The sequence below is a fragment of the Acipenser ruthenus genome, chromosome 30 (assembly GCF_902713425.1).
Source record: "Acipenser ruthenus chromosome 30, fAciRut3.2 maternal haplotype, whole genome shotgun sequence".
In the NCBI taxonomy this organism is placed as follows: Eukaryota; Metazoa; Chordata; class Actinopteri; order Acipenseriformes; family Acipenseridae; genus Acipenser; species Acipenser ruthenus.
Genome location: NC_081218.1, coordinates 494209 through 521190, shown reverse-complemented (window position 1 = coordinate 521190; position 26982 = coordinate 494209). Strand labels below are relative to the sequence as shown.

Here is a 26982-nt window from a genome sequence, read left to right as displayed (position 1 = left end):
TGCCAACCTGACTAATCCGTTACTAAATCTTGATCAATCTATTTGGGGAGGCACGTTGTGGTTGGTTCTCATGTGCTGAATGTTCTCGAGTTGGGGTACCTGAGCACGTAGTTGACCCAGATGATGTTCCTGTCTTGGGGGGACTTGTGGTTGAAGGAGATGGTGGCACATGACTGAATCCATAGGAACCCACCACGTCGCTGGAGCCAACGATAATACCCAGTCACCACCTGACCCTTCACTAGCACTGAGGAGAGGAGGAGAAAAGAGAAGAGGAGGGGGTGAGAGGTGACAGGCAGGGAGAGGAGAGAACATCAAGTGGCAATCACCTGAACCTTCAACAGCACTGAGAGGAGGGAAGTGACAGACACTTAGAGAGGGGAGAGGACAGCCTTAATGCAAGATAACACAAGATAGCACACTTCTGTAATAGTGGCTAGAGGGACATACAGGGAGGACAAACACAGTCTGGTGGACACAGATGGACAACGGTGCGACCATGACGACAGACAGGGTCTGTTAAAACCGTGAGGACAGGTAAAGATAGAAAAGGTCAGGCTGGGAGTCAGAGGGACGTTAAGAGACAGCCGGCAGAGGGGGGGGGGGACAACACACTCACAGTCCTCGTGGCTGTGTCGGATTGAGTCCACGTCCTCCACGTGAATGAAGTGGTAGCAGCTCTGTCCAATCAGCTCCTCTGGGCTCAGGTCCATGTACTCTTTGATCCTGCATTTAAATAAGGTTTGCACCGTTGGATCAGGAGGTCACTATATTTGAATATGAACATATACTTGTAAGTAAGGCTGTATTATTTTCATGGTTATCACAAATTTTCCATGTAATATGAAAACTACTATTTCTGAAAGAATAGTGTAAATATACATTTGTTATCATTTAAAAATAAATACAGCAGACGTTAGCCTTATTGATGCGTTGCCTGTTCCGCTGCATTAGGAACCTGGCAGCCGGTTTAGTTTGCTTCCGGTAAATTATTGATCACACTGCACAGAGCAGCAAGATTTCTTTAAAATATCTTCAACAAAAAGGACGCCAGCTAGCCAGACGAAATATTTCTGCTAAGATCGCTCTCTCCAGTACAAGAAGGGGACATTTCAGGTGTCTGCTGTTATTTTTACATTTATTTCTGTTTTTATTTCGTTTGATCATTTACTGATGGAGAAAATATAAGGTAGATATAGAAAACTAAATATTCTACAATTTAGCATTTCAATCTTTAGGAGCATTTGTTGTATAATAACTCTAGAGAAAATGAATGTGGCAAGGCTATTTTTTTCTGCTTTAATAAATATTACGTGTAGTCATGAAATATCTTTAAACACCTATTTTTAAATTGTGAAATGCCATCAAATAGGACATTATTACCATGAAAAAAATACATCCCAAGCCAAGCCATAAGATCTGTAATCTGCAGTCTAATTGGTCAGATTGGCATAACAAAAGCTACAAAGCCTTATTTGCAGTTCTGAAGGTGGCAGGTCGCCTGTGCTGTGCCTTTTATACATGGCAGAGTTCATGAAATTAAGGACACACATGCGCCCCCTATTGGAAGTTGACGCCCATCATGACTCTCTCAGAATTTCCAGTCTGTGATACCTGTTCTCACAGTAGATGACCTGCAGATCCATGTTGACCCGGAAGACAAACATGTGACTCTCCATGCGCACTTCATTGAGAGTGGAGGGCGGGAGCGTGTGAGCCAGGGCTACCAATCCCATCTCACGCTGCACAGAGGGGGCGGAGCTATGGGTGGGCCGACTGCGAATCCGACCTGTCACATGAATCACCTGCCAGACAAGAAGAATATTCATGAGTCATGGAGTGGGATTTGAAGAGCCAACAGTTTGGTTCACATGGTCACATGATTTGCATGGAAGGTGGAAGGCGGTTCAGTCCCAACACTTATGATTCTCCACACAAACTCAAAGCAAATTCAGTGAAAAATTAGAACCACAAAACTCAGAACCTCTCAGAACGATTGCTAACAACATAGCGTACTTCTCTTTAAGAGGACTGGGGTATGTGAGCTACACATACATGATCATCCCAATACATTATTTTCTTCTTCCCTGGTAATTTTGTGTAGACCTCCAGTGACACCCCCAGGTACACCTGGTAACATTAACTGCTATGTAGCTTGCATTCGGAACGTAGCATTACTGTTGTCATGGTTTCGGGGAGTTTGCATTCCTATTCCTTCTTCTGCTTCCTTTGAAGTTTCCTTCTCTTGACCTGCATAGCATGGAGCGCTGCCTTGAGAGCTACTGATCCAGGGGGGTCTCAAAGGGATTCAGACTGTCAGCCCCCTCCCCCTGGTCCTCACCTTGTATCCGGAAGACCTGATGTGCAGCCCCCGCTTTGTGAGGGTGGATTTCATCCGGATGAAGAAGCTGCGATAGGGGGAGTCCTCCTCTGGGGGGAAGGGACGGGAGGCTTCTATTGGGGAGGGGGGAGGGAGAGAGAAAGAGGGGAGAGTGAATTAAGTGAATTGAACTGTAAGCTGGCTCTTTTCATTTCCTGGTCATCGGGATGGCTCGTTTATCCAGGCTGGACAGCTCTAGTATAATAGCATTTATATACATGTTACTTCAAGTGCTTGTACAGTTGTGTGCAAATGTATCAGAACACCTCAAGATATGTCATTCGTATCCTTTATATACCTGCCTGCATGAAGACTGGGTGTGAGAATTTCAATCAGTAATCAGTGATACAGAAACAACAGGCACTCGTGTGAAAATGTTAAACCACTTTGTGCTTTAATTAGGCATCTTAAACAACTTCTAAAAAGTCTCGTGCATTTTACCATGTGTGGCTCTGTGTTCCATTTCTCTTGCTATTTTAAATTAATTGCATGGCTGGCCCATTAAATCACTAATTTGCCTGTTTTGACCATTTTCAGTTCCAGTGATTTGATTTCATACACACAGCAAATCAAAACTACAGAAGCAATGGGGTGCTCTAATACATTTGCACACTACTGTACCTAACAAATAAACTGTGGTGCTGGCATTGACCACAGCAATAGAGTTGCTTATTGAGGCATTAGGGTTGAAATCAGTTTTGAATCCTAAGCCCCATACAGTGTTGGTCAGACAACATGGGCACACTGGTTTGCACACTAACTCGCTGGCTCAGACCCGGCTCTCATCTCCCATTCTCTTTAGCTCTCACTCACAGGCATCAATTTTGTAGGAGCTCAGCGCAGTGTGGAGAAGCGAGAGAGAGGAATGAAAGAATGTGAGAGACGTGTGCAGACTCCCTCCACTCTCCAGAGGCCTCTGTCTGTACCCAGCTGCACCAGAGTCAAGGTGTAGAATTAACTACAGCAGGGTATATAGGGCAGTGGCACTCTTGAATCTGTGCGTTTTAGACACCATCAATCCAAGATAAAAATGAACTGCACTATGTAAAGGAAAGGAAAGTCTTGCTCATTCTCAGTATATCTTTGATCTGTCATGTAGGGTGTCTAAAAAGAGAGCAGTTTGGGCAATTTGCTCCAGTGCTCAGGTCCTTGCATTGGCTGCCAGTGAGTTACCGAATTGGTTTTAGAGTCGCCATAATAACTTATAAGGTCCTTCATGGATTAGTGCCATCCTATCTCCAAGAACTACTAACTCCGTACATTCCTATTCGTACGTTGAGAATGCTCAGTCGTTCCAAAAACCAGCTAGAGCCGGAGCTTTGTAATCTTATGCTCCTCGTCTGTGGAACTCTATTCCGGTTGACATCAGGCAGGTGGAAACATTGGTCTAAATTGAAAACATCCTTTTTTAGAATGTGCTTTTATATAATTGGTTGTAGCTGGAGTTTATTGTACACATGAGCTCTCTTGCTTTGTCTTTAACTTTGTACAGCGCTCTGGGATGGCATGGCGTGAAGGGCACTATATGAAAATACATTTGTATTGTATTGTAATGTAATGTAATGTATTGTATTGTACTGAGAGTAAAGATTTCTGGTACTCCATACACACGATGTATTAACACAATATAAATCCCCAAAAGAACATGCTGTCATTAACTAATATTAAACATTATATTAACAGAGGGTGTCACAATATCTGGGCACCACTGTATAAATAAGCAAAGAAAACTGTCTGTACCTGGCTCTGGCGTCTCAGCCAATGAAGAGGTGGATGCCGAGCTGGATGTGTTCTCATTGGCTGCCTGGGACACACCCCTGCGGTATGACCTCATTCCCAGCCGCTCAGCCATCTCTACGTGGTCTGCTGGGTGGATGTAGTCAAAGACACTGCTGCCTGTTAGCTCCACCTACAGGCCAGAGAGAGGAGGTACACGTCATAATTACATTAACCCTTTCAGGTACACAAGGAATTGAGCGCTTGTTATTCAAATGGTTTCTTGTTAAAATACCTTTTTGCCGGAATAGTTAGTAAGCCTGGTAGATAATGATTCAAGTCGAAACAACAATAATACAGAATAAACACAACAGAAGATTAAACATCTAAGAAATGTCATTTTATGAAAGTATATGACATAGTGTAGCACTTTAATTAGACTGCAATTACACATGTAGTCTCTAGAGGGAGCTATGCTCGTACCCATAAAGCGAGACCGCTGCCAATTCAGTACCTTCCCTGAATGCTCTATAAATAATTGCCTTGCCTCGTTTTAATATTTATGAGCGGTCTGGGCAACTGTCTGTGGAGGGAAAGGATTGACTGATTTAAATAGCCACTCTGGAGACATCTGCATATTAACCAAGGTTAGGATCAATAAATAATAATGTCTGAGAGAACTTCATTTCCATGTATCTGACTGGTCCACTGGAAAGACAGAGTGTCCCACTGTATACGACACCCACCTTGAGGCTATAACCAGCAGCACCCTTACCAAATCATCTTCAATGGCAAGGCGACAATACATGTGGAGTCACCATGGTAGGACTGCAGACTGATGTCACAGCAGTAGAGTTTTCAGATTTTGACATAGCACTGGTTTTACAATGGTAGGAACTTTTCAATACACACAGCTGTCTCGTGCAGTAGCACCATATTAGTATCAATAGTGAGCTGCAGTACGTGAAATATTCTCCATTGCTGTTAATGCTGTGGTCTGCTGATGGTTCTGCTTGGGTTTCTTCAGGGTAGTGCATTGGGATTACAATGGTATTGAGACTGAGTGAGGGTGGAGAAATGGATTTTATTTTATTATATATTTGGAAAGTAGAGCCTTTTTAGCAGGTGCTTATATCAGATGGAAATGATGTCAAATTAAGATTAGCCATTGAGTTTAACAATTATTCTTTAACTATATATATTATAGTTTACTATATATATTTAACTATATATAAAACTAAATGGTATTGGTTGTTTTAAGATACAAGCTGATACTCATGGTGTGCACAGCAACGTATAGCACCCTATACAAATATTCAAAATTTCAATATTTGACAAATTGGGGAATGGCAACCTTACGGTTTCCTGTAAGTTACCGATCTTGGGTGTCGCACAATGCACTCCGACCCCTTTACCTTTTTTTTTTTTTTTTAACTTTTTGTTTTGTTTTGTTTCTTGCCATTTAAATTTTTTTTTTTAATGTTTGTTCTTTTTATTTTTTTTATTGGTTTTGTGAGTTTCTTTAATTTGAGATACACGGCTACTGTAGTGATCTAGCAATGGGGTCACTAAATAAAGTACCCCAGGGGTCAAAAGTTTGGATCCAAACACAGCCCTCGACCTTCCCCTGTATGAATGCAGAAAGAAACAGACAGACAAACTTTCTTCTTTATATATTAAGGTTACCCTAAGATTTAACAGACCCTGGTTAGAAATAATCTTGGAGTAGCAGATGCTAGTGTATGAAACCACCCCTATGTTATAATATATTATATTATACTGTAGACATCAAGTGGCTCTGATTACTGTGTATTTACACAGCAGTTACTTAGTAAATACATGTGCGCTTACACAGTTACAATGTTATAATGAATAGTTACAATGTGTAAATCTTTTTTGCACAATATCTGAAAGGACACAATTGTATCCGGGAAGTGTTAGGGTTATATCGTGCAAAAAGATTTACACGTTACGTTCATTTTAACTATGCATAATAACACTGTAATTATGTGCATGTACTCATGCATTTAGTACTACTATGTAAATACACAGTAATTAGAGACACTTATTGTGAAGTGGTACCTATTAGATTACATTGCATTATTTCAGAGTCCCTGTCAGAGAGCCTTAGAATGCGAGTGGTGGAATGACAGCCTCACATTATGCTACAGTATATCAAATAGCGTTTGAGCGGAGAGCAGACTATTCCATAAGCACGGACAGTACAGTGACAGAGCATATTCAAATAAAGTGAAACCTTTAATAAAACTGTAGTGGAGAATTAAAGGCCCCAGGTTGCTGTATCTTTCCCCTTGCATGGTGCTTGACTTGTCCCCAGGGGACTCTTTCCAGGCGGCAGGATCGCACGCCACCATTCTGGGTTTGAAGAGTTTCTTTACATATTCCAGCCTCGTACCACAGCCATCCCATAGCACTGGAAGCCAGACTTTGATAAAGTATTAAATTATGATTGCACAGTCTGTGCCAGCGCCCAGCTAGATAGATGGCAAGCCTTGAATAATAAATACCAGGGCAGGCTGACTGGCAGGAATCATTAACCCTGGAGTGGCAAAAAAAAACCAACAGCTGTGGCTAAAGGTTTTGCATCAACCTATAGAATTAAGTCATTTTGCTTCATAAAGTTGCATGCAACCTGCTGAATAATGTTACGTTATCATATTGAATTGCACACTGCTTTGTAGTTTTCAAAAGTGGAAAGATTTGACATTTTCGCAAATCTAACGTGAAATGCTGTACTACTATTGTGGTTTGAGGTAGACTTTTTGCGATATCGTTTTGCAGTTTCTTTGATTACATGGTGTTAAATTAAAAAATCTAAATTCTGTTCATATAGTTATTTTGAGTCCTTCATTGAGATGTCGTTCATCCCAGTGGAAGTGCTGCTGCTTTCATTACATTCACAGTGTCATTTTTCAGACGTTTGAGAAACCACTGCACAATTACTGTACTCGGTTATACACTGCGTCTGCCTGCAAATGTAACAGAAACCAGCCTGCAAATTTTATTTAATCCAGTCCTTAAATTAGTAAACATTTTGTGAATAGCCCCCAGTAACACTTAACTGGGGTTCATTTTTGGGGCTTCTCTCACCTTTTAGAAGACTGGTTTGGAACAGGTTCTTTAGCACTCTAGGTTAGGGTTAAAGTCCATGTTGGGGGTGGCTGTGTTCCCAGAGTGCAATCAATGTGCTTCTGAACCAGCTTATCGATTCAGCTGAGACTGAGCACAGCACTGACACTTTGATTGTGAAGGTAATTGCTGTGATTATTTATTCATCTAGTAAGAAATAGCAGGACTTAACATTGACATGACAGGTGTCACGTTGCCTGCCTGTGCTGTCCCTGCCCTGTGGATTGACAAAGGACAGCAGCTAATAGACAGGGCTCTTATGTTCAAACATGACTATTTCTATGTGTACAGATTTAGTTATTAGGTAACACTTTACAATACGAGTTTCTAATTGCTTAGTAAATACATGTGCGCTTACACATCATTACAATGTTACTATGCATTGTTACATTGTACTTAATGTGTACATCATTTTGCACGATATAACCCTAACATTAACCCTTTCTCTGATACAATTGTGTACTTACATATATTGTGCAAAAAGATTCACATGTTAAGTACATTGTAACAATGCATAATAACACTGTAATTATGTGTAAGCACACATGTATTTACTGTTGGTTCCCCTTGTACCATCCAGTCCCCTCTGACAGGTCCAATCTCCCCTACAATAATACATGAGAACAGCCTGCAAACATTACTCCCGTTTACCAGCATTATACCTGCAGAATGTACATCAATAAATTACAAACATGCATGTGGGGGGGAACAAATGTTCGCTGGTGGGAATAAATATTCACTCTCCTGGGGGTGCAAATATTCGCCAAATGTGTTTACACTGGCACTTAGGGTTCTCCAGACAAGCTCAAAGCCAGATTTAGAGCAGCAGACCCCACTGCTGGGCTCATCTCCCTGTTTCCAGCTGCTGTCTCTGAGTCACTAAGTCTGCTTTAACCGGGAGCTGTGATGGCATTTCCAGTAATGCGTCTGAAGCAATTTAATTATATACACACACTTTTTAATTTAGACTGCAGCATCCAAGAAAACACGATTCCCAAAGATTTTCCTGTCAGTTCGTCAATATTTTATTGATAGGGTACAATGGGCTGGCATGCATTTGCTTTTTTTTTTTTTTTTTTCTTCTCAACAGCCAATATGGTCCAATGTAATAAATGACCCACTGTTCACAATCTCCAGTGCCAGATTTTATAGTGCAATGATCCAGTCAACGTGGCTAAACATTGTAGCTGCTGTACGTGTTGCAAAACCAGTTGGGTAAGCAGTAAAGAAGCCAAAACCAGAACTGTTTGTCCTGATTCCAGACTGGTCACTAGCTCACCATTAGACTAGCCCCTTTCATGAGCACCAACATTTCATCACAACTGAACAAAGGGTTAGAGAGCCATGTAATTGCTATAAGTAGGGATTGTTTAATGCAGAGTGGACACTCTCCTCACCTGTGAGAGACCAAGGTAGATGGACACCGTCTCTGAGATGTAGAGAAATCTTCCCTCGTGACTGACCACAAAGGCGAAGCCATCTAACGACTGGACAGAGAGGATAAAGAATATAAATCGGTGTTATTATTGACACTGAACTTCTATAAATCAACTGATAGATGAAATGGCAGCCGTATTAATCCAGAGATGATAGACAATGAGAAGGAGATGCGATCCCTTTTATTGGACTAACTAAACAATAATGAATCACAAGCTTTCAAGACCTCAAAGGTCTATTCTTCAGGTGAAAGTAGGAAAGAGAGATTCACATTTTGAATGTAAGAGACCCCCATATCCTCAGAATATGATACTCTCGATAATGAATGGTAAATAATTTTAACATCCCAACTGGAGAAGCAGAAGATGTATGGTAAAATACAAAATGTGACGCACAACCGTCTCCACAATATAACCCTGTTGCCAGGGGACTCCATCCGCTGCGGCGAGGATAATTCAAGGTCTCAAGGATGATTGTTTCTGATTTATTCTGAAGGAATGAAATCCCAGAGTATTATCCTGAAGAAAACCTAGCAGAATCAATTTCCAAAACACAGCATTACCGGCAAAGGCAAATATTACTAGAACTGGATTCATGGTAGTATAACAGAATGACACCAGTGTGTGTGTTGTTGCCATAATAACTTATAAGGTCCTTTAATAGATTCAGGCTGCCCTATCTCCAAGAACTACTAACGCTGTATATTCCCATTCATTCTTTGAGGTCAGAAAATGTTCCAAAAAAAAAAAAAAAACACGTTTTAAATCAGAGCTTTGAGCTGGTGCGCTCCTCGTTTGTGGAACTCTATTCCGGTTGACATTAGGCAGTTTGAAACACTGGATTATTATTATTATTTATTTATCAGCAGACGCCCTTATCCAGGGCGACTTACAATTGTTACAAGATATCACATTATTTTTTACTCATTTTTTTTTTTTTTTTTACATACAATTACCCATTTATACAGTTGGGTTTTTACTGGAGCAATCTAGGTAAAGTACCTTGCTCAAGGGTACCGCAGCAGTGTCCCCCCACCTGGGATTGAACCCACGACCCTCCGGTCAAGAGTCCAGAGCCCTAACCACTACTCCACACCGCTGCCCTCTTCCACATTGCCACAGACAATCACATTCAGCCTATAAAAAAGCTAAGACAACACTGTTACCCAAATGCTACATTTCTCCAAGTTTGCATTTAACGTTTAGACACAGGGAAGTTGTTGAAGGAGACACTTCTTCACACAGAGAGTGGTGAAGGGATGTAATGGGCTGCCTAGTCATGTTGTTGAAGGAGACACTTCTTCACACAGAGAGTGGTGAGGGGATGGAATGGGCTGCCTAGTCATGTTGTTGAAGGAGACACTTCTTCACACAGAGAGTGGTGAGGAGATGGAATGGGCTGCCTAGTCATGTTGTTGAAGGAGACACTTCTTCACACAGAGAGTGGTGAGGAGATGGAATGGGCTGCCTAGTCATGTTGTTGAAGGAGACACTTCTTCACACAGAGAGTGGTGAGGGGTGTGGAAGAGGATGCCTAGTCATGTTGTTGAGGCAGAATCACTTGGATCCTTTAAGACCCGACTTGACAATTTTTAAAAATCAATCAGCTACTGGGAACCGGAACAGCTTAGATGGGCTGAGTGGTTCGTTCGTAAATATTTTTATGTGCTTATGTAAAACTTATATAAGAAACTCACTCATTACAAATCCATTGCTTTATAGAATCAGCTTAACCCTATTACCAAATTATCTCATCTGCAAGAATTTAATTTAGTTTTCAGTTTCTTGACTGTAATTTTCAATACTACATTTAATTTTTTATGAAATGTTGTTATAAAAGTCAATTGACATTAGTAGCCATTGTTTCCCATTGCTGATATAAATCATAAAAACGCAATGTTATAGTAACAGTTAAATACCTTACTTGTTCCCTAAGAAAACTGCCAGTACTGAAGACAACACTACAGTATACCAGCGCAGCAAGGAGACAGGAGCTAGGAACCCTTCATGCAGAAAGCAAGACAAGTAATCATTATAGTTTCTAAAATGCACAGAAAGCTATGGAATATAGAAAACAGTCAGATGCACGGATTACGTATGATCAGATTTTACAATCACCGGATTGCGGGACACCACAGATGCACATCTCTGAATGCCCTATGTGGTACTACACCTTTAAGAACACAGAGCAATGTTAACGTGTCGCTCCTCGCTCTCTACTCTTCAACTCACAGCATCTGCATACAGATCAGCCAGCACACTGATTAGGGTCCGTCAAGGCACACTAAGAGTGTCCGAATCAATCTACCCTGCACTCAGACAACCTCACCCTACTCCCCTGGAGATGACAAGGAGGGGGGTGAGCTGGGAAACGCAGAGCCCCCTCTACCCCCTGACAGCCTTGCCTACTTAGGAAATCAGTCTCTCCATGTTCAATTGCAGGAAAAAAAAATCCAAATTGTGTTGTCATTGCTGGTAATGCAGGGATGGCAATAAGACTCCCACTGCATTGTAGTTTGGTTTTACTGGTTTTCCTATGAGTTTAATAAGACACATCTGTGCTTGTTGTTACCTATGCACTGGGGCTAATCAAGCTCACAATAAGAGTCTTGTTTCCATCCTTGTAATGATGTTTCAAATGCTTTGTCATTGACATTCTGAGTGCTCTCTCTGCAAATATCTAAGTGCATAAGGACTGTGCTGTTGGGAGTCAGTGTTACCTGTAGCAAGTGTCCCCCTAGGTGGTGCTCGAAGAGGTCGGTGGCCAGTGACATCTGCGTCCTCCCCACAGCTAAAAGACGGGAAGAGAAGAGTCAATACTCTGCACCGCCATGAGAGGGCGCTATAACCCCTGCTGCAGTGAAGTGCAAAAATCTACTAATCTTCATGATTAATAAGTTTTATTACAAATCACTGTGTTCTGTGTCCAGTGCACAGAACATACAGCACAATTATTTTCATAATTCCTTTTATTGTTTATTTATTTTTTCTTTAAATTGAACAAATGTATAAAATAACACATGTATGTATAGTAAACACATTTTATATTATTCAAGAAATACAGAGTGATAAAAATAAACAAAAAAAATGTAAAAGTAATTGTAAAGGTGCACAGAGTACCACATAAATGACTAACGTGAATGACCTACAATGTATAGTGATAAAATAAATCAAGTACAATACAGAGGAATAAAGGAAAATAAATGGATAAATAATACAAGAGACTCACGACACCACGAAGCCTGAAGGGTTAAATAGAAAGGAACAGTAGATCATTACATCATTAACTATGTAGTAAATGACATCACAAACACATTAATGGATTTGAATAGATGTAAGTTAGTGTAGTTGCCATGGCAGCAAAAGCTATAAGTAGCTCCACTGTTTGTTTTCAAACACACTTTCTCTTGACAAAGGCACATTAAACACACTGAATATGTTCTGAGCTTCTTTACTGGCCTCACAGCTGCCTTAGAGACAGTTCTGGCTCTAAGGCAGCTGATTCCATTGCTGCCAGTAGCGGCACAAAACAAATTCTCAATATAAGCACCCATTTCACTTTCTCTAAACTTAAAGTCAATACAATAGAAGCACTTCTCTTTCTTCAGGCCTGATGTTAAACTACTGCTGCAGTCTTTTGGGGGTTTCTTACAGGCAGTAGAATTTGTACTGGTAATAGAAACTGCCTGTAACCCCTGTTTTATTTACATATCATCAATCTATTTAATTTCTGTCCATTTATTAAATAACTGTCATGAAGATGACGAAAGGCTTCTGATTAAAACGGTCATTATTTTTATTATACTTGTTTCTTTTTAGTATTTCTACATTCTACAGCTTAGTAAACCATTCATCTTGCTTAACTTTAATGGTTTGAACATTTTTTTGATTTAGCAATTTGGCATGAGATCTCCTAATGCAAACTATGGACATGGTGTTATGAACTATGTGTTGCCACAGTATACAGAAAGGCACACACACACACACACTCCCAGAAAGCGACAATCACACATTGTGAGAAAGCTCTGTAACACACAGAGCCATTAAACCCAGCCCATTGTGTGCAGGGGGTCCGGGGGGCTATGCCGAGGGAATATCAATAAGCCGCTCTATTCAGGGGGCTGAAAGGAGTCCAGACCCTCATTCCCATCTCTGGGGGTAAAGTCGGAGCGCGGTGGGGGAGGAACAGGGGTACCTTGATTTCTGAAACTCTTCCTTGCTCACTGAAAGCTTGCACAGTGTCTGTAGTATTGCCAGCACAAATGTGTCTAGACTTACAGGTATAGTGGTACAGGTATTGAACAGACATTCTTTCAGAGATTTGTACTCTCAGTAAGGATGTGAGATTCTGTTTAGTTCTGCTTTTTCTTTTTTCCTTTTTTAATTTCAATTGTATTATTTTTTATTACTTTAATTGCTCTATTTTTACAAACTAGCTGTTTATGTTTTTTTCTAATTTTAGGACTGAGACATAATTTAAAAAAATATATATATATATGATCAATGAATGTTCTTTTCATTGAAATTGGATAGGCAACATTCTTAGAAATAGGTTGTGGTACAGAACTTCCCTAGTGAGTATAATTCAAATGTGTGAATGAGTTGTCTAGATATCTAAACAAACATACAAACATCTCCAGGTGTGTGAATCTTCAGTGGGGGATAGTGTATGGCATTCTGATAAAAGGGTGTTGACATTACCTATGGGGTTGCCATGACAACAAGGGTTCATTTTGTTCCTGCTGAAAGTGCGATTGGCTAATAGCTTAGCATCTCAGTCACACATATTCCTTCTAATTTACTTCCTGTTTCACACCGTCAGGCATATTAAACATGTCTGAAAAAAAGAAGAAGAAATCACTACGCTACCCCCCCCCCTCCCCCCACCCTACCATAATTATCCTTTCAGCACAGCTCTGTCTCTCCTCCTCTGGTCAGAAATAATTTGAGCGCAATTAAATGTATTTAAAAACCTTTATAGAGCTTTAAATGCAGAATTGGAAAGCAGGGACAAAGTAGGATATTTTATATTCTTGAAGTGTCTCTTTTTTTTCTGCAAAACAATAAAATGAAAATGTTCCCCTTAAAACGACTACACTGTCAAATGTAAAAATGATTTTGGATACAATAGGTCAGATTCTCAAAATCTCAGAATCTGTTTTTTTTTTTTTTTTTTTTAAAACCACTATTTTTGGACTACCTTGCCTGAGATTTGAGCTAATCTGAGTTTGTGAAACCCTAGGTAAAACTGAAGAGAAACGACTTTTCCTTGCCTCTAAATTCTTGTGAGACTGGGCTTTGAAAACGCGTGAGACAGACAAAACCCCCCCATGAGGCCCCCATACCCTCCCGGCCCCCCTTCCTAAGAGAGGACTAATAGAGGCTGTTTCACCCAGTTAAGCCTTTCCGAACAGGATCTCCGAGACCAACGCTGTACCCCCTGCAGACATACTTAAAGAACAGCTTGGCACTGGCATGAAATATCACAGTCATCTATGACCTTGATGGAGAAAGAAACAGCGAAAATATAAGAACAACGAGCTGGAAGGAAACAGTAACACAATCATTTTTTTTTAAATTGACAGACAACCTAAAATACACAAGCCAAAACATGTGTCTGTCTGACTTTCCGTAGTTTCTTATGCCTCAGAATTACACGAGCGTGCATTTCAAAGTTATGGATGATCATTGAAATGTTAGCATTGACATTTATGTGGATGAGTGCCAAAGCACAAAACTTTTAGCATTTAGTAAAACCGTCCCCCTTCCTTCTCTATGTTACTCCTGTTAGGCCTAATAGCCCACTCTACTCTACCTAACCAAATTACACCTGTACAATCTTCTACTGCTATGGCCAAAAGTTTTCTACCACCAAAGAAACTACAAAAGTCTCAAAAGTCTACCGGAAGTCATAATAGTAGTAGAGTATTTCATGTTAGATTTCGAAAATGTCAAATTTTTCAGTTTTTGTCAGTTTTTCGTTAAGTATATGGAAAACTACAAAGTGGTGTGTAATTGAACATGTTAACGTATAATTATTCATCAAGTTTCAAATTAGTTCGTTCTATAGGGTGATGCAAACCCTACCAGAGCTGTATCTCTTCCGATGACAGAGCCACACACTCCATTTTAGCCTCTAGCCCTTTTTTCCCACATATGGGAAGTGTCTCTAATTACTGTGTATTTACTTAGTCGCTACTTAGCAGGGGCTTGAAGCTTTAGGGCCACAGTGCTATGGAACTCAGTAAAGTGACTGAGACACTTGCTTTTGTGACTCAAAGTTGTTATTTAAAAAGATCAACACATGCTTTGCAACACAGTTAAATGAACCAGGCTTCAATGGGCTGTTTTCTACAGAGGGTGTTGCAGCAATGTTAAGTGCTTCAGTTCTGCCGCTAAATGGTTAAAGGGATGCAGGTGTTTGTAACTCCCATTGTACATGCCAGTTCATTGTAACTGAATTTTCCCTGCGCTAATCATGGTAATTAAAACTTCTTGTAATTATGTTATTCTCGTTACGCTGTTAATTCTTATAATTACCAACCGTCTAACTTTTTTTTTTTTTTGGTTCTAATTGCATTAGCGCTGCAAATTACTCTCCAGCTAACTGATGAGGTGGAGCTGTGTATGATTAAATGAACTGCAGCCCGGCCCTTTCTCTAACCACTGAGCTACTCAAACGCACTGCCTTCCACACTGCAGCCAAATGCATTCTCTTAAATTTCAAGAATGTAATGAAAAAACGAAAACAAAACGAGACATCAAAACCAGACAACACGAATGATACATAGACAAGAGAATTATTTAATGTTGTATCCGCTATTTATTCTACCTTAATATGAACATAAGAAAAGTTTGGGAACAAGATACAACCATTTGGGGCTCGTCCGTTTTTAGCAAACCATTCTCCACTTCTGGGGGGAACTAATTTGAAAGTACAAAAACTAGTCTTTTTTGTAATAAAGCTGGAGAAATCACCTCACCAGGATTTGCTGTGCTGGAATGACCCTTTATGGAAACTGCTTACCCTTGTTGTGCGGTCCTCCCTCCAGCAGGGGGCTCCAGGACGGCTCTCCCTGTCTGCAGAAGTCTCTCATGCGCAGGTAGCTGATGCTCAGTCGGATGACGGAGGCCTTGTCCAGCTGACTGGTGATGGCGCCGGGCAGGGGCAGCATCTTGGCCAATTCGAAGAACTCAAAATTTTCCTTTCCCCGGCGTGAGCGAGCGGCGTTCCGCGATTTCTCCTTGCGCAGAGACTGCAGGCTGGGAAAGAGGGAGAGAGAGAGAGAGAGAGAGAGAGAGAGAGAGAGAGAGAGAGAGAGAGAAAGAGAGTGAGAAGAGAACGTGCCTGTTAACTCTGACATCACAGGAAAACTAATGACATCATGTCCTGGCTGTGTGAAGTCAGCTGTCTTCGCTGGGGATTCCGGAGGGAGCGTCGCATTGGCCTTGGCGCTCCCGCACGTTAGGAAGACAAAACCAGAAGGGACTGTTCTCCTCGTCCCGCTACAGCGCCTCACCCTACCCACCAGGCACCGAGTGAGCTCGGTTGGGCACCTACAGGCCTTTGCAGCTCACTGACATCCGCTCTCGAGTTCCTGGGTGTAGAAGAGGAAGCTGGCTTGGTCGTGGGGTAGGAGGTGAGGGAAAAGAAATGATAGGACATTCTAAATTGGGGGTAAAATAATTGGGCACTGCATTTAAAAAAAAAAAAACAACAACAAATGTCTAAGACTGTATTATGAATAAATCATTCACCTCTTGCGGCATAAAACAGAACTGCGCTGTCTTTAAACTTTAGTCTTGAGTATGTTGCTTAGCATGACGTGATGTGATAAATATTAAAAGATGATATTGTTTGAAGATGGCACTCACATAACAAATTGATGCAAATTAGGGGGAAAAAAACCCTTAAAATAAGCACAATTGTGGGCAATATGGGATTTGATGCAAATACGAATGAGGCAATAGTCAAATTAATTTTCGCAAATATACCCTATAGGCAATCCTGGACTTTGAGATCAAGTACAGTCCAGGTTTATATTCTAAGCAGGTTTTAAGATAGTTCATTGAACCTGCTGAGAGGCAGTTCATTAATTTAGAACCTGCTTGGAATAAAGACCAGGACTGGAATGGATGTCAGAGTCCAGGATTGAGTTGCACTGTCCGATGGTAATTCCATGAAAGATGAATCAACTTCCACTTGTAGGCAATATTCACATCTTACAGACCTATGTACTTTAAAAGCACTTTTATGTATTACTTACGAGAGAAAGTGAAAGGGAGGATCTTATAGTGTCTTAACAGCTCTGTGCTGCTGGAGCAGAGAAAGAGAAGCTCGTATACTCTCGTAATAGCCTCTCTCTGCTCTGTACAGCTTTTGAAAAATAGGGAGTATTACCCATCCAAACCATTAACAGACCACAGCAGTACCAGCAATGACAACACAATGGATATTGTAACACAATGGATATTGTAACACATATTTCACAGTGGCCCTGACAGTATCACAGATGGTGTTGTCATATTCACCCATTAATTTTTACTTCTCAGAAAACATTGTCTTTGTACACAGGAGTAAAACACTTTAATGTCAATGGAGGATGGTCTGGTTGACTTTAATGCACCTGGCAAGAACTGAAGGGAATGGGACAGTGCTTCATTTCTACAATGTCGGATCAATGGGACCATTTGCTAGAAGCAATTATAGTCTCTGCTAACCTGTCTTCTTTGTAAAGTGCTTGGCCGTTTGACCATTTAAACTGTCTGTGTGGTTGTTTGTAATAGGACACATATCGACTCTGCAGAGTGGAGTGGAGGGTAGAATTATTATGTCACTGCTTGGCGTATATCACAGCCGTTTAAAAAAACAAAAGACGGTCATTTTAAAATACCAAAAAGTTGTCATCAATGCAATCGAATCTAATCTTAATTCAATCAGAAGCAGATCGTAAACTAAATGGATTTCAATTGGGACTCTGTCAGCCCCAGTTAGGACTGCGGACAGTGGCAACTCAATCTCTCCCAGTTCCTAATGAACATCCAATGCGAAGGTCGAAACAAGCAGGTTTTATATCTCAGAAGGAAGAGGCTGAGGTCGCAATCCATGGCAGCAGTGTGGAGTAGTGGTTAGGGCTCTGGACTCTTGACCGAAGGGTTGTGGGTTCAGTCCCCAGTGGAGGACACTGCTGCTGTACCCTTGAGCAAGGTACTTTACCTAGATTGCTCCAGTAAAAACCCAACTGTATAAATGGGTAATTGTATGTAAAAATAATGTGATATCTTGTAACAATTGTAAGTCGCCCTGGATAAGGGCGTCTGCTAAGAAATAAATAATAAATAATAATAATAATAATATAAATTACATTTTACAATGTCGTAAATAGTTTTAAAAACTAGTGCACAAACAGCAAAGTTCTACAAAACAGTACGTTCAGAATTACCAGACATTATCAAATGCATGATTTATTAATATTGGCGACTAGTTGAAATTCGACTACTTTTTCCTGAACTATTCAACTCTTGTGAAATTAGTAGCTGGTTTCCTCATGTACGTGTAATCGAAGTTCTCCCATCTCAAACACTTATTTGAAGCTCCTTATCCCAGCTCTACAAGCTCAGTATTAGCCATCTAAATGCTGTGTGGTAATTTATTGTGTCAAACAGTGAAAACAGCTCAATCACCCCTGAGCTAAACAGCTTTGAATACCCCCCCTGCCCCCTACCCCCTCTCTCCAAGAGCAAAGCAGTCTGGAGGGGAGGGGCGAATATCTGCAGTCAAGACGATTGACATTCTTTTCTCGGGTAGCAGCGTGTAATTGCACAGGGAGCAGGTCTGAAGCATTCACAGACAGATAGCCAGCCTCTCTGGGGACTGTCAGTGAACCAAGCCAAACTCTCATTGATATTTCAATAGCTCCTAAACCTCCCAGACCGAGGGAGAAAAGGAAAACGAAAATACAGACATTCCGATAGCATTCCGCAAACCCTTTTAAAGATTCCAATACGCTCTCAAGTCCCCTTTTTAGATTATTATTATTTTTTTTATTATAAATGACATGTGAGAAATTAACCAAATACTGTTAAGGCTTTGTCGAAGTTCCAGTATATCCTATCCTGTGTGTAGATCCACTGCATAGAACACATGGAAGAGTTCTAAAGTTAAAAAATACTTTTTTTATGTTTAGTTCCTGAGTATGATCGTTTTTTGGGTATTTTTAACAATTGTGTTAATAGTGTCTCTTATTGTAAGAGAAATAGTTTCACACAGTTTGAACGGTACTCTCTTCCAGACTCCAAAATGACAGTAAACAGGGAATTAACTACTTTGTTACGCTATTTATTTATTTAGCAGACGCCTTTATCCAAGGCGACTTACAGAGACTAGGGTGTGTGAACTGTGCATCAGCTGCAGAGTCGCTTACAACTACGTCTCACCCGAAAGACGGAGCACAAGGAGGTTAAGTGACTTGCTCAGTGTCACACAATGAGTCCGTGGCTGAGGTAGGATTTGAACCAGGGACCTCCTGGTTACAAGCCCTTTTCTTTAACCACTGGACCACACAGCCTCCCCTATAAGGATCAGACCAGACCATGTTTCAAATCTTAACAATGTTTTATTAGATTCCAATACCCACATTACATTCTACATTGAATGTTATTGTTTAGATACAATACGTGCCGCTAGTATTAACAGAGATAAGGCAATTGATCAGATTACCTGAACCCCTGGAGAGACAGCCTCAGATGTTACACCGATGATCCCTATGATGTGGGAGCCTCTATGCCTGGTATTTATACTCTAGTAGGCTCAGAGCATATGTGACTACAGTTTGTTTCTGTTATCTTACTAATTATAATAGAAATGAGTTATTCAGCTGTTACTCCACTCGGGTGCAACCAACCACTAACTACTCTCTGTTACGAGGTTACCTCAACTGGTCTACCTCAACTGTTTGCTTCTTCCTGTGGTACAGGTATTAGGACCCCTTAAGCTTAAACTCACATTGTGTGCTGCACAATGGAAACTATATGGCTATGCGAGGGCAGGTGTGGCCCAATTACCTGTAACACAGGAAGTGAATGGGACGAGGAAGCCAAGATCTTCTGTTAAACTTACCCAGCCTTATTTTGAAGTATGAGCAAAGGTACATAAAATTTTACTTCCAAATTTAAAATGCCCAAATTCGGACTAACCTCTGCAACCCACTAATCAGAAGGACTGAAGATCAATGAGCAAGCTGTGTTCCTACTGTAAGCCCAATCCTGTTCTCTCATACTGAACTTAAGCACTGGATGTTACTAAGCTACAGCCTGCGAAGGATCTGGAATTATGGGCATCAGACAGTTATCTTCCCCAACCCACAGGAGCGCAAAGGCTAACACAGTGCTCCAATGGGGCTACTGCCAGCAACTTGGCACTACCAGGATTTGAACCAGCAGGCTCCTAACTGCATGACTCAAAGTGGTTGTACTGGATAAGCCCCCACAATAAAGGGCTTGTGAAAATGCTGTTATGCTGAAAGGGGTAAGGAAATGTTTTAAGCCTTGGGTAAAACACTGATGTATTTCACAGCACCCAGCAAGAGGGATAGAAATGTTTCTCTTACCACGGAACGGGCGGGTTTTTGACCAGCAGCCCCTGCAAGAAGTCCCACTCTACGCTAACGCACTTCCCCTCGCTAACAAACGGTGCCACCGCCATCCTCCACTCTGATTGGACAGCTGACTAACGCAGGCTCTGATTGGCTGGAGCTGTAGATGGCTTTGACCTCCTACAAAAAGAGCCAAAAATATGGAAAAAAACTTTAAAATTATACAATACAATGACACTCTTCAGACAGTTACCTTAAGTATAGATTTATACAATGTAAGGTTTTAGAATCCTTCTTCTTACCTTTTATTAGGATTAGAAATATTATCATTGGGATCTGCTTGTATATTTCAATATGGAATATGCAAACACTTCAAAAACAAAGCTATAGATGAAAAGTTACTGGTGCTTCCTGGTACCAAATCACTTCATGCACTGTGGCTCCAATAGTCCAGCTGCAATCAAACCATGTGACCTACAGCTAAGGTGTCAGGAGGCATTGCTATAGATATTGATAATATAATGTTTGCAAATGCTGAATTAACATAAAAACAAAGAGGGAAAAAAACAAGACGACATTTGATTTAAAGCATTGGATTGCACCTCTTTAATTGTATAAATAATTCCTCCCTCAAGCTGTTGTCTTCTGTATTAACTGTCTCTATCTAAAGCAGCAGTACTTTACAATGGGATGTACTACTAAACTATTAGAGACACTGTATGTGGCAACTGTTGGAATCATTCAATGCTAAACGAAATCAGAACACAGGTTTTTTTTTTCTAACCTTGTTTTTACATGACAGGGAAAACTAATCCAATGCCAAGACTGTATTAATAATATAAAATTAGATGTGCATCTGACTCCCACCTGCACTGTGGAGCCTGCCAACACATTGTGTAGCCTAATGTTCAGTGGCAGCAAATGGATTTGACACAAATGGAGCTTCCTGCAGGTGTTGCAATGCAGTTATAGACTCGACTGTTGCACTAATATAATTGGCTCCAGATCGGCGGATGCACGGAACGTTACCCCTGTCGGTGAGGTCAAGAGTTCAGTAACCACAACCGCAGGCGAGCCTGGCTCTTTTGCATAGTGGTTAAGATGCTGGCTTGCAGCCTGCGTGGTTGGCACTGTCTCCCTTCACATTGGTGCTGGGACTTGTGTGATGCGCCGCCGGTACAGAATCTGTCCCTTCAGTGAGATGAGGTTAAAAACATGCAGACAGCTCTGGCTCTTTTTCATAGCAGCTACGATTTGTGCCTCCTCTCTGTTACATGAGCACATGTGATTTGCCGACACACGCACATGTCTCTTCCACACCTCCCTGATCCCAATGCAGTGACAATGCCAGCTGTGCTGTGCCCAACCTGAGGGCAAGAATCTTCCGAACTGAAATTTAATAGGCCTGTGCCCCCTGTGTGCTGGAGGGCCCTTCTGCCCTATCAAGTAACAACCACACACACACACCATCACTCTGATTGAATAACACGCACACACATACCTAATCCAGGTAACAGTGCCTTTAGAAATACTAAAATACTTAAATGAGAACGTTTTCAACTAGGACTCTTTTTCCAGTCCAGTTGAAATGTATTAGTGTTTCTAAACTCAGCTCCGCTGATGTTTTATACTTAAGGGGATTTTTGAATCCAGGGGCGTACAGATGACTTTTAACAGGGAGGCGATATCTTTAAAAACAATAGCTTCTAGTATTTTGTACCATGCTGCATTAAAAGAACGAGATATACACTTCAAAATACAGGTTCTGTACATGAACTTGTAACAACACACAGTTACACTCTGCTTCTCTCTTACTGATATTATCTACATGTTTCAGATAGATTTAGGTCTTGTGCCTGCATTTAGACTTTTCTGTTCCTTCGACGAGAGGTCTCTTAATATTTCTGTCTCTCCAGTACTCTCCTCTTGATATAAATGCAAGCATCCTGGGAATAATTTAAACGAATTCGGATGATTTAGATGTGTGGTGCCCATAGTCAGCACGGAGTGGCCATCTGATTTAACTTGAAGAGAACATCCTAAATCGTCACAGCATGTCACATTACCCATGATGCCTCACTTATGGGACATCCTCTAGACTCTGTATTGATCAGGTGCTTTGACCTGGACCCAGAAACTGACCTAACACAGACCCACAACACAGGGAATGCTGAGTATTGGAAGATTAGTTCTTTTCAAAGCGTTCAGTTTTACAGCCCCCTGCGACCTCTCCATGACCCTCCTTTTATAGAAGCCTGACAGCACCTCTCCAATTAACAGCAGCCGACTAACGAACATACACTACCTCTCTAGGAGACCAATTATAAGATTTTTAAAAGCATTTCCCTGTATATGTACAACACAGCCTACATTCGCTTTCATTTTACCAAGGTCCCTTTGTGACACTGCAAAGCACAAGCAATGATAATAATAATAATAATAATAATAATAATAATAATAATAATAATAATAATAATAATAATAATAATAATTTACTGAACCAAACTGGAAACATAACTTCAACCAAATCCATTTATCATCAAATTTTTTTTTTATTATTTTTTTTTTATTAAAGGTGGATGCAGCATTCCCTTCCTGTGCTGTAGGTAAGCTTCACTGCAATGATCTTAAACAGCACTCAGACCTTGTTATCTACAGCAAAGGGCAGATATCAGGTACCAGGAAGCAGCAGGGCAATATCTGGATCTATAGCTTTGAAAACCAAAATTACAAATCAAAATAACAATGCATGCAAAGAGTGAAAATATTTTTTTTATGAAAAGGGGCACAAGTGAAAAGGTTACTCATGGCTGCATACCACTTTAAAACCAGCATAAAGGGGCGCCGTTATAACCAGCAACCACTGTCAATAAAATATATTGAATGTGCGATTTATTTCGTTTCATTTAAGTTCCTTAGAAATGAGCTTTGCTTTATTCTGTTAGAGCTGGGATATATTACTTAAAGATTATTGTGGTTATGTTTTAGGGTGGGTAGCAGGGATTACAGATCATTTTTTTAACCAATCAGCTTCTAGCCATTGACATGGAATAAGTATTTTATTGGTTATCCCTTTTTTAACATCGATACTGTACGGTAGTATGCATTAGTCCGATGTAAAGCCAGCGTTTGTTTTGCTGTGAAGTGGCAGCTGCGCTGTTGACCAGGGCACTTTGATATGGCAGCTCCGGGATCGCCAGCGGCTCTCTGCCTCCCTGATTGCAGTGGGGATTTGCATAAACTGTGGCATCAGTTTGGCTCAATAACTGCCTGTTTACCACTGGGAATTATTAATGAACCCCTACAGCTGCTGGTGATATGTTAAAACTGCGTTATCCCTGGAGAATTTTTTTTTTATTTCTGTAGTATATACAAGAATGCTTCAGCTGTCATGGTGAGAACATAGGGCTGTTTTACGGCCAAGACAAAGGTATTAGCTGAAATGTTTATTTCACTTTTATCATACTTCAAAATGTGCGGTTGGCTGTTTAAAATTAGGCTGTATAATAAAAAGCGGGGACTAAATACCTTTTTTTTTTGTCAAAAAAACGTAAACACCCGCTTCGTATATCACTTAGTTTATCGCACTTACAATTTTAAAAAAGCCACCACGGTAATCAAGAACATTATTTTTATAAAGTGATTAACACGTGCTTATTCCTCAGTGCGCCATGCATTTTCATTTAGTTTATATTCAATATTAAACTACAAATATGCGCAATACGGTAATTTCGTAGATGTTCAGTTTCTGGCGGGATTAGCCTAAAGAAATATGACAAAACATTTTTTTTTTTAAACCACGATCTACAGAATTATTATTATTATTATTATTATTATTATTATTATTATTATTATTATTATTATTATTATTACACTAAGAGTGGGAGTATGTCTATTTAAATAACTATTTTAAATGGTTTAATTAGTCTTATCAAATATTTAACAATGCGTCCCAATTTTGAGTTTTGAAAATCCGGTCACCATAGGTACGGCTGGATGCCACAAATGCTGCTACAGCTCAGGGAAGCAAACTAAACAATGTAAACAAAAGGACAAACATCTGCATTTTTTTTTTAAAATACAGATTTAAAAGAAACATATTTATAATGTCTATTAAATATGTTACTACTGTCTGGGTGCGCTTTTAAAAATATTCTTTTTAAAACAGGCGTTCAGCAATGCTAACAAAATGGATTGGAGACCTACTATACAATGGAGTTTCAATTTTCATATTTTAATAGAAAAGAAAGAAGTCCTGTTTGATGGCGCATGCCATTTCTCTGTTCTATGAAGACAGCAGATCACATTTCAAGGGAAACCCAAACCGCCTTGCTTTCTGTAGGTATTTGCATAGCTGTGGCACCGATTTGGCTCGATTACAGTACGTTTTCAGATGGGAATTATGAATAAACCTCACCGCAGCTGTCAGCTGTAGCCCCACCGCCCCACCACCACCTCCCCGGTGAATATGTGCCATTTGCAAAGCACAGTGGCATAAAACGTCAAAAGTAATTGTATGCTGTTTTGAACAAAACATTTTTTTTTGGAAATGGTCTACCCCTCGCATACATAACTGGTCACTTATGTATCCAAGAATGGTCAATTTTTCATTTAGCTCCCTGAAGGAATTTGATACAGGATGTAATTAATGAGTAATCTAATCACAAACTTAAGTATGATTGGATTTGATTTATAAAGTTTGTATTTTTGTGTGTGTGTGTGTCAAAAACGAACAATAACCTGTTAAATAAAATACAATAAATAAATAAATAAATAAATAAACGTTTATTTTGCACTGGACGTAAAGCACTGGACATTTCCCAGACACCTGCAACTAAAGGCCCTGATTCGAACCTCGTAAACCAACCCTGTATTTTTTAACGTGAGACTGCCAGTGCAAGGACAGTGGTTTTTAGTGAGTCAACACCAAATTGATATCAGGTAAAGGCTCTTGTCAGATCTTGGAAAACTACAAAAGCACTCCTCAATATGACGTATATCAGCAACATAAGCATGTACTTCTTTTTTCATGCAAGCATTAATTTAAAATACCTCCACTTAACAAGAACTATAACAGTAAGTCATCTAAATTGTGTTTTCAAATTGTTCTGTTATTAATTTGATAAAAAAAAAAAACTGAATTACTCTAAGTACCTGTTGTCTGATTTCAAAACGTGCCCTTGTCATCTAAGAAGAAACATTATAACGTGCGTTTAGCTGAAACCCCTTTGAACTAAACATCAGCTTCATTCTTTTTATAAGAATCAAACTAAAAAAAATTGCATTTGTGTATCATGCAGTGTTAGTATAGCTAGCTAGATACAAGATACAATGATTAAACAAATATGCCACTGACTGAATGCAAGGTTAATGTCATTTCAAAGGTTTTAATAGTTGTGTAGGTAACTATACAAGATTGATACATCACATGTTAAAAAAGCAGTTTTGTATCCTTACACAAACACAATGTGTAATTAATAACCATCTATTGCTGCAGGAGTGTACACGTTTTCTGCTGCCCATAAAACTGAAACTTTATCTTTGACAAGCTGTAAACAAACTACACATTCATATGAGCTGCACTATGGAAGACTAGGTTATAGTAACTCAAACACACCAAGAATTATATATTAAGCATAAAACAGTTTGAATATTTTATTTCATTTGTTTCTCAAAGAATATAGCTAACCTGTCAGCTCATATCTGCCATTGTGACAATCATTTTTTCTGTATCACAAGTAACTCCTCATGCCCCCTCATTCATTCAACCCCCTCTTCAGATCTAGAAGTACAAGTTCCACTTACCTGGCTGGCATGGCTAGCGGTGCCCCTGAAATGCCTTGGCAGATAGAAAAGTGATCAGGACCCCTCTGCTGGAATCAGCAGACACGATCAATAATCCCCATAAAAGAGAGTGGACGATGCAAGGACACAGCTCGGCTTTGCACATGCAGGTCCCACTGGGAGTGCTGCTCTGGAACCTAGACACACTTAATGTGCTGGACCTGGTCTCAGCAATCCCTCGAGATAGCTCAGCTAGGGCTCATTCCATTGCATTTCCCTCAAAATAAGGATTGCTTGGTCATTTCGTCCCTTCTTTCGTCTCTTTCAATGTCTGCCAGTAAATAATAAAGGCATTCTTGTGCAGTCCCTGTCCGTTTACTCTCTCTCTCTCTCTCTCTCTCTCTCTCTCTCTCTCTCTCTTTCACTGTCAAAGCCGCTTTTCAAATGCTGATTTGCAGCTAGCGTGAAGGGGGGGGGGGGGTCTGTGTGAGGGGAGATTCCACCACATCACGTCCATACATGTTCCCCCCTCCCTCGCACTTGCATGCTACTCAGAATATTGATACAGGCTGTCTCTCTCCACCTCTTTGTGTCATTCATCTACTTTCTCCTTAGAAAATTGATAGCCCCCCCTCTTGCTCCCTAATCGTTCCATCTCAGTCGCACTCCACTCAGAATATTGATACACTCTGTCTCTCTTTGCCATTCATATACTTTCTCCTTAGAATATTGAGAGAGTGCGTCACTCTCTCTCTTCTCCCCACCCCACACACGTCAATAATTCAAGTTCTCTAGAAAACTGACACATTCACCCCTCTCTCGCTATTTTAATGATCTAAACAGTGGCGAATCTAAATACCGCCACTCTTTTATAGATCCAGTTTGCATTAGTACTGTGCATACAATACAAATATAGTGAAAT

At 40.3% G+C, this 26982-nt stretch overlaps 1 protein-coding gene across 3 annotated transcripts in view; it reads right to left on the bottom strand.

The window, feature by feature from the left end:
* Positions 1–26459, bottom strand: part of LOC117395180 (neuronal PAS domain-containing protein 1-like) — a 30037-nt gene extending 3578 nt beyond the window's left edge. Inside the window, exons 1-10 of one of the 3 annotated variants that reach the window (XM_059004505.1) lie at positions 26082–26459; positions 20292–20456; positions 15710–15945; positions 11403–11473; positions 8644–8733; positions 4121–4289; positions 2342–2454; positions 1615–1805; positions 620–726; positions 100–247 (exon numbers count right to left, since the gene is read on the bottom strand). In XM_059004505.1, the coding sequence (XP_058860488.1) occupies positions 100–247; positions 620–726; positions 1615–1805; positions 2342–2454; positions 4121–4289; positions 8644–8733; positions 11403–11473; positions 15710–15945; positions 20292–20386 (1220 nt within the window). In that variant the 5' untranslated portion in view covers positions 20387–20456; positions 26082–26459. The remainder of the gene's footprint in view (positions 1–99; positions 248–619; positions 727–1614; positions 1806–2341; positions 2455–4120; positions 4290–8643; positions 8734–11402; positions 11474–15709; positions 15946–20291; positions 20457–26081) is intronic. The other 2 variants (XM_059004506.1, XM_059004507.1) reach the window with 2 other exon arrangements.
* Positions 26460–26982: the final 523 nt, after the last annotated feature.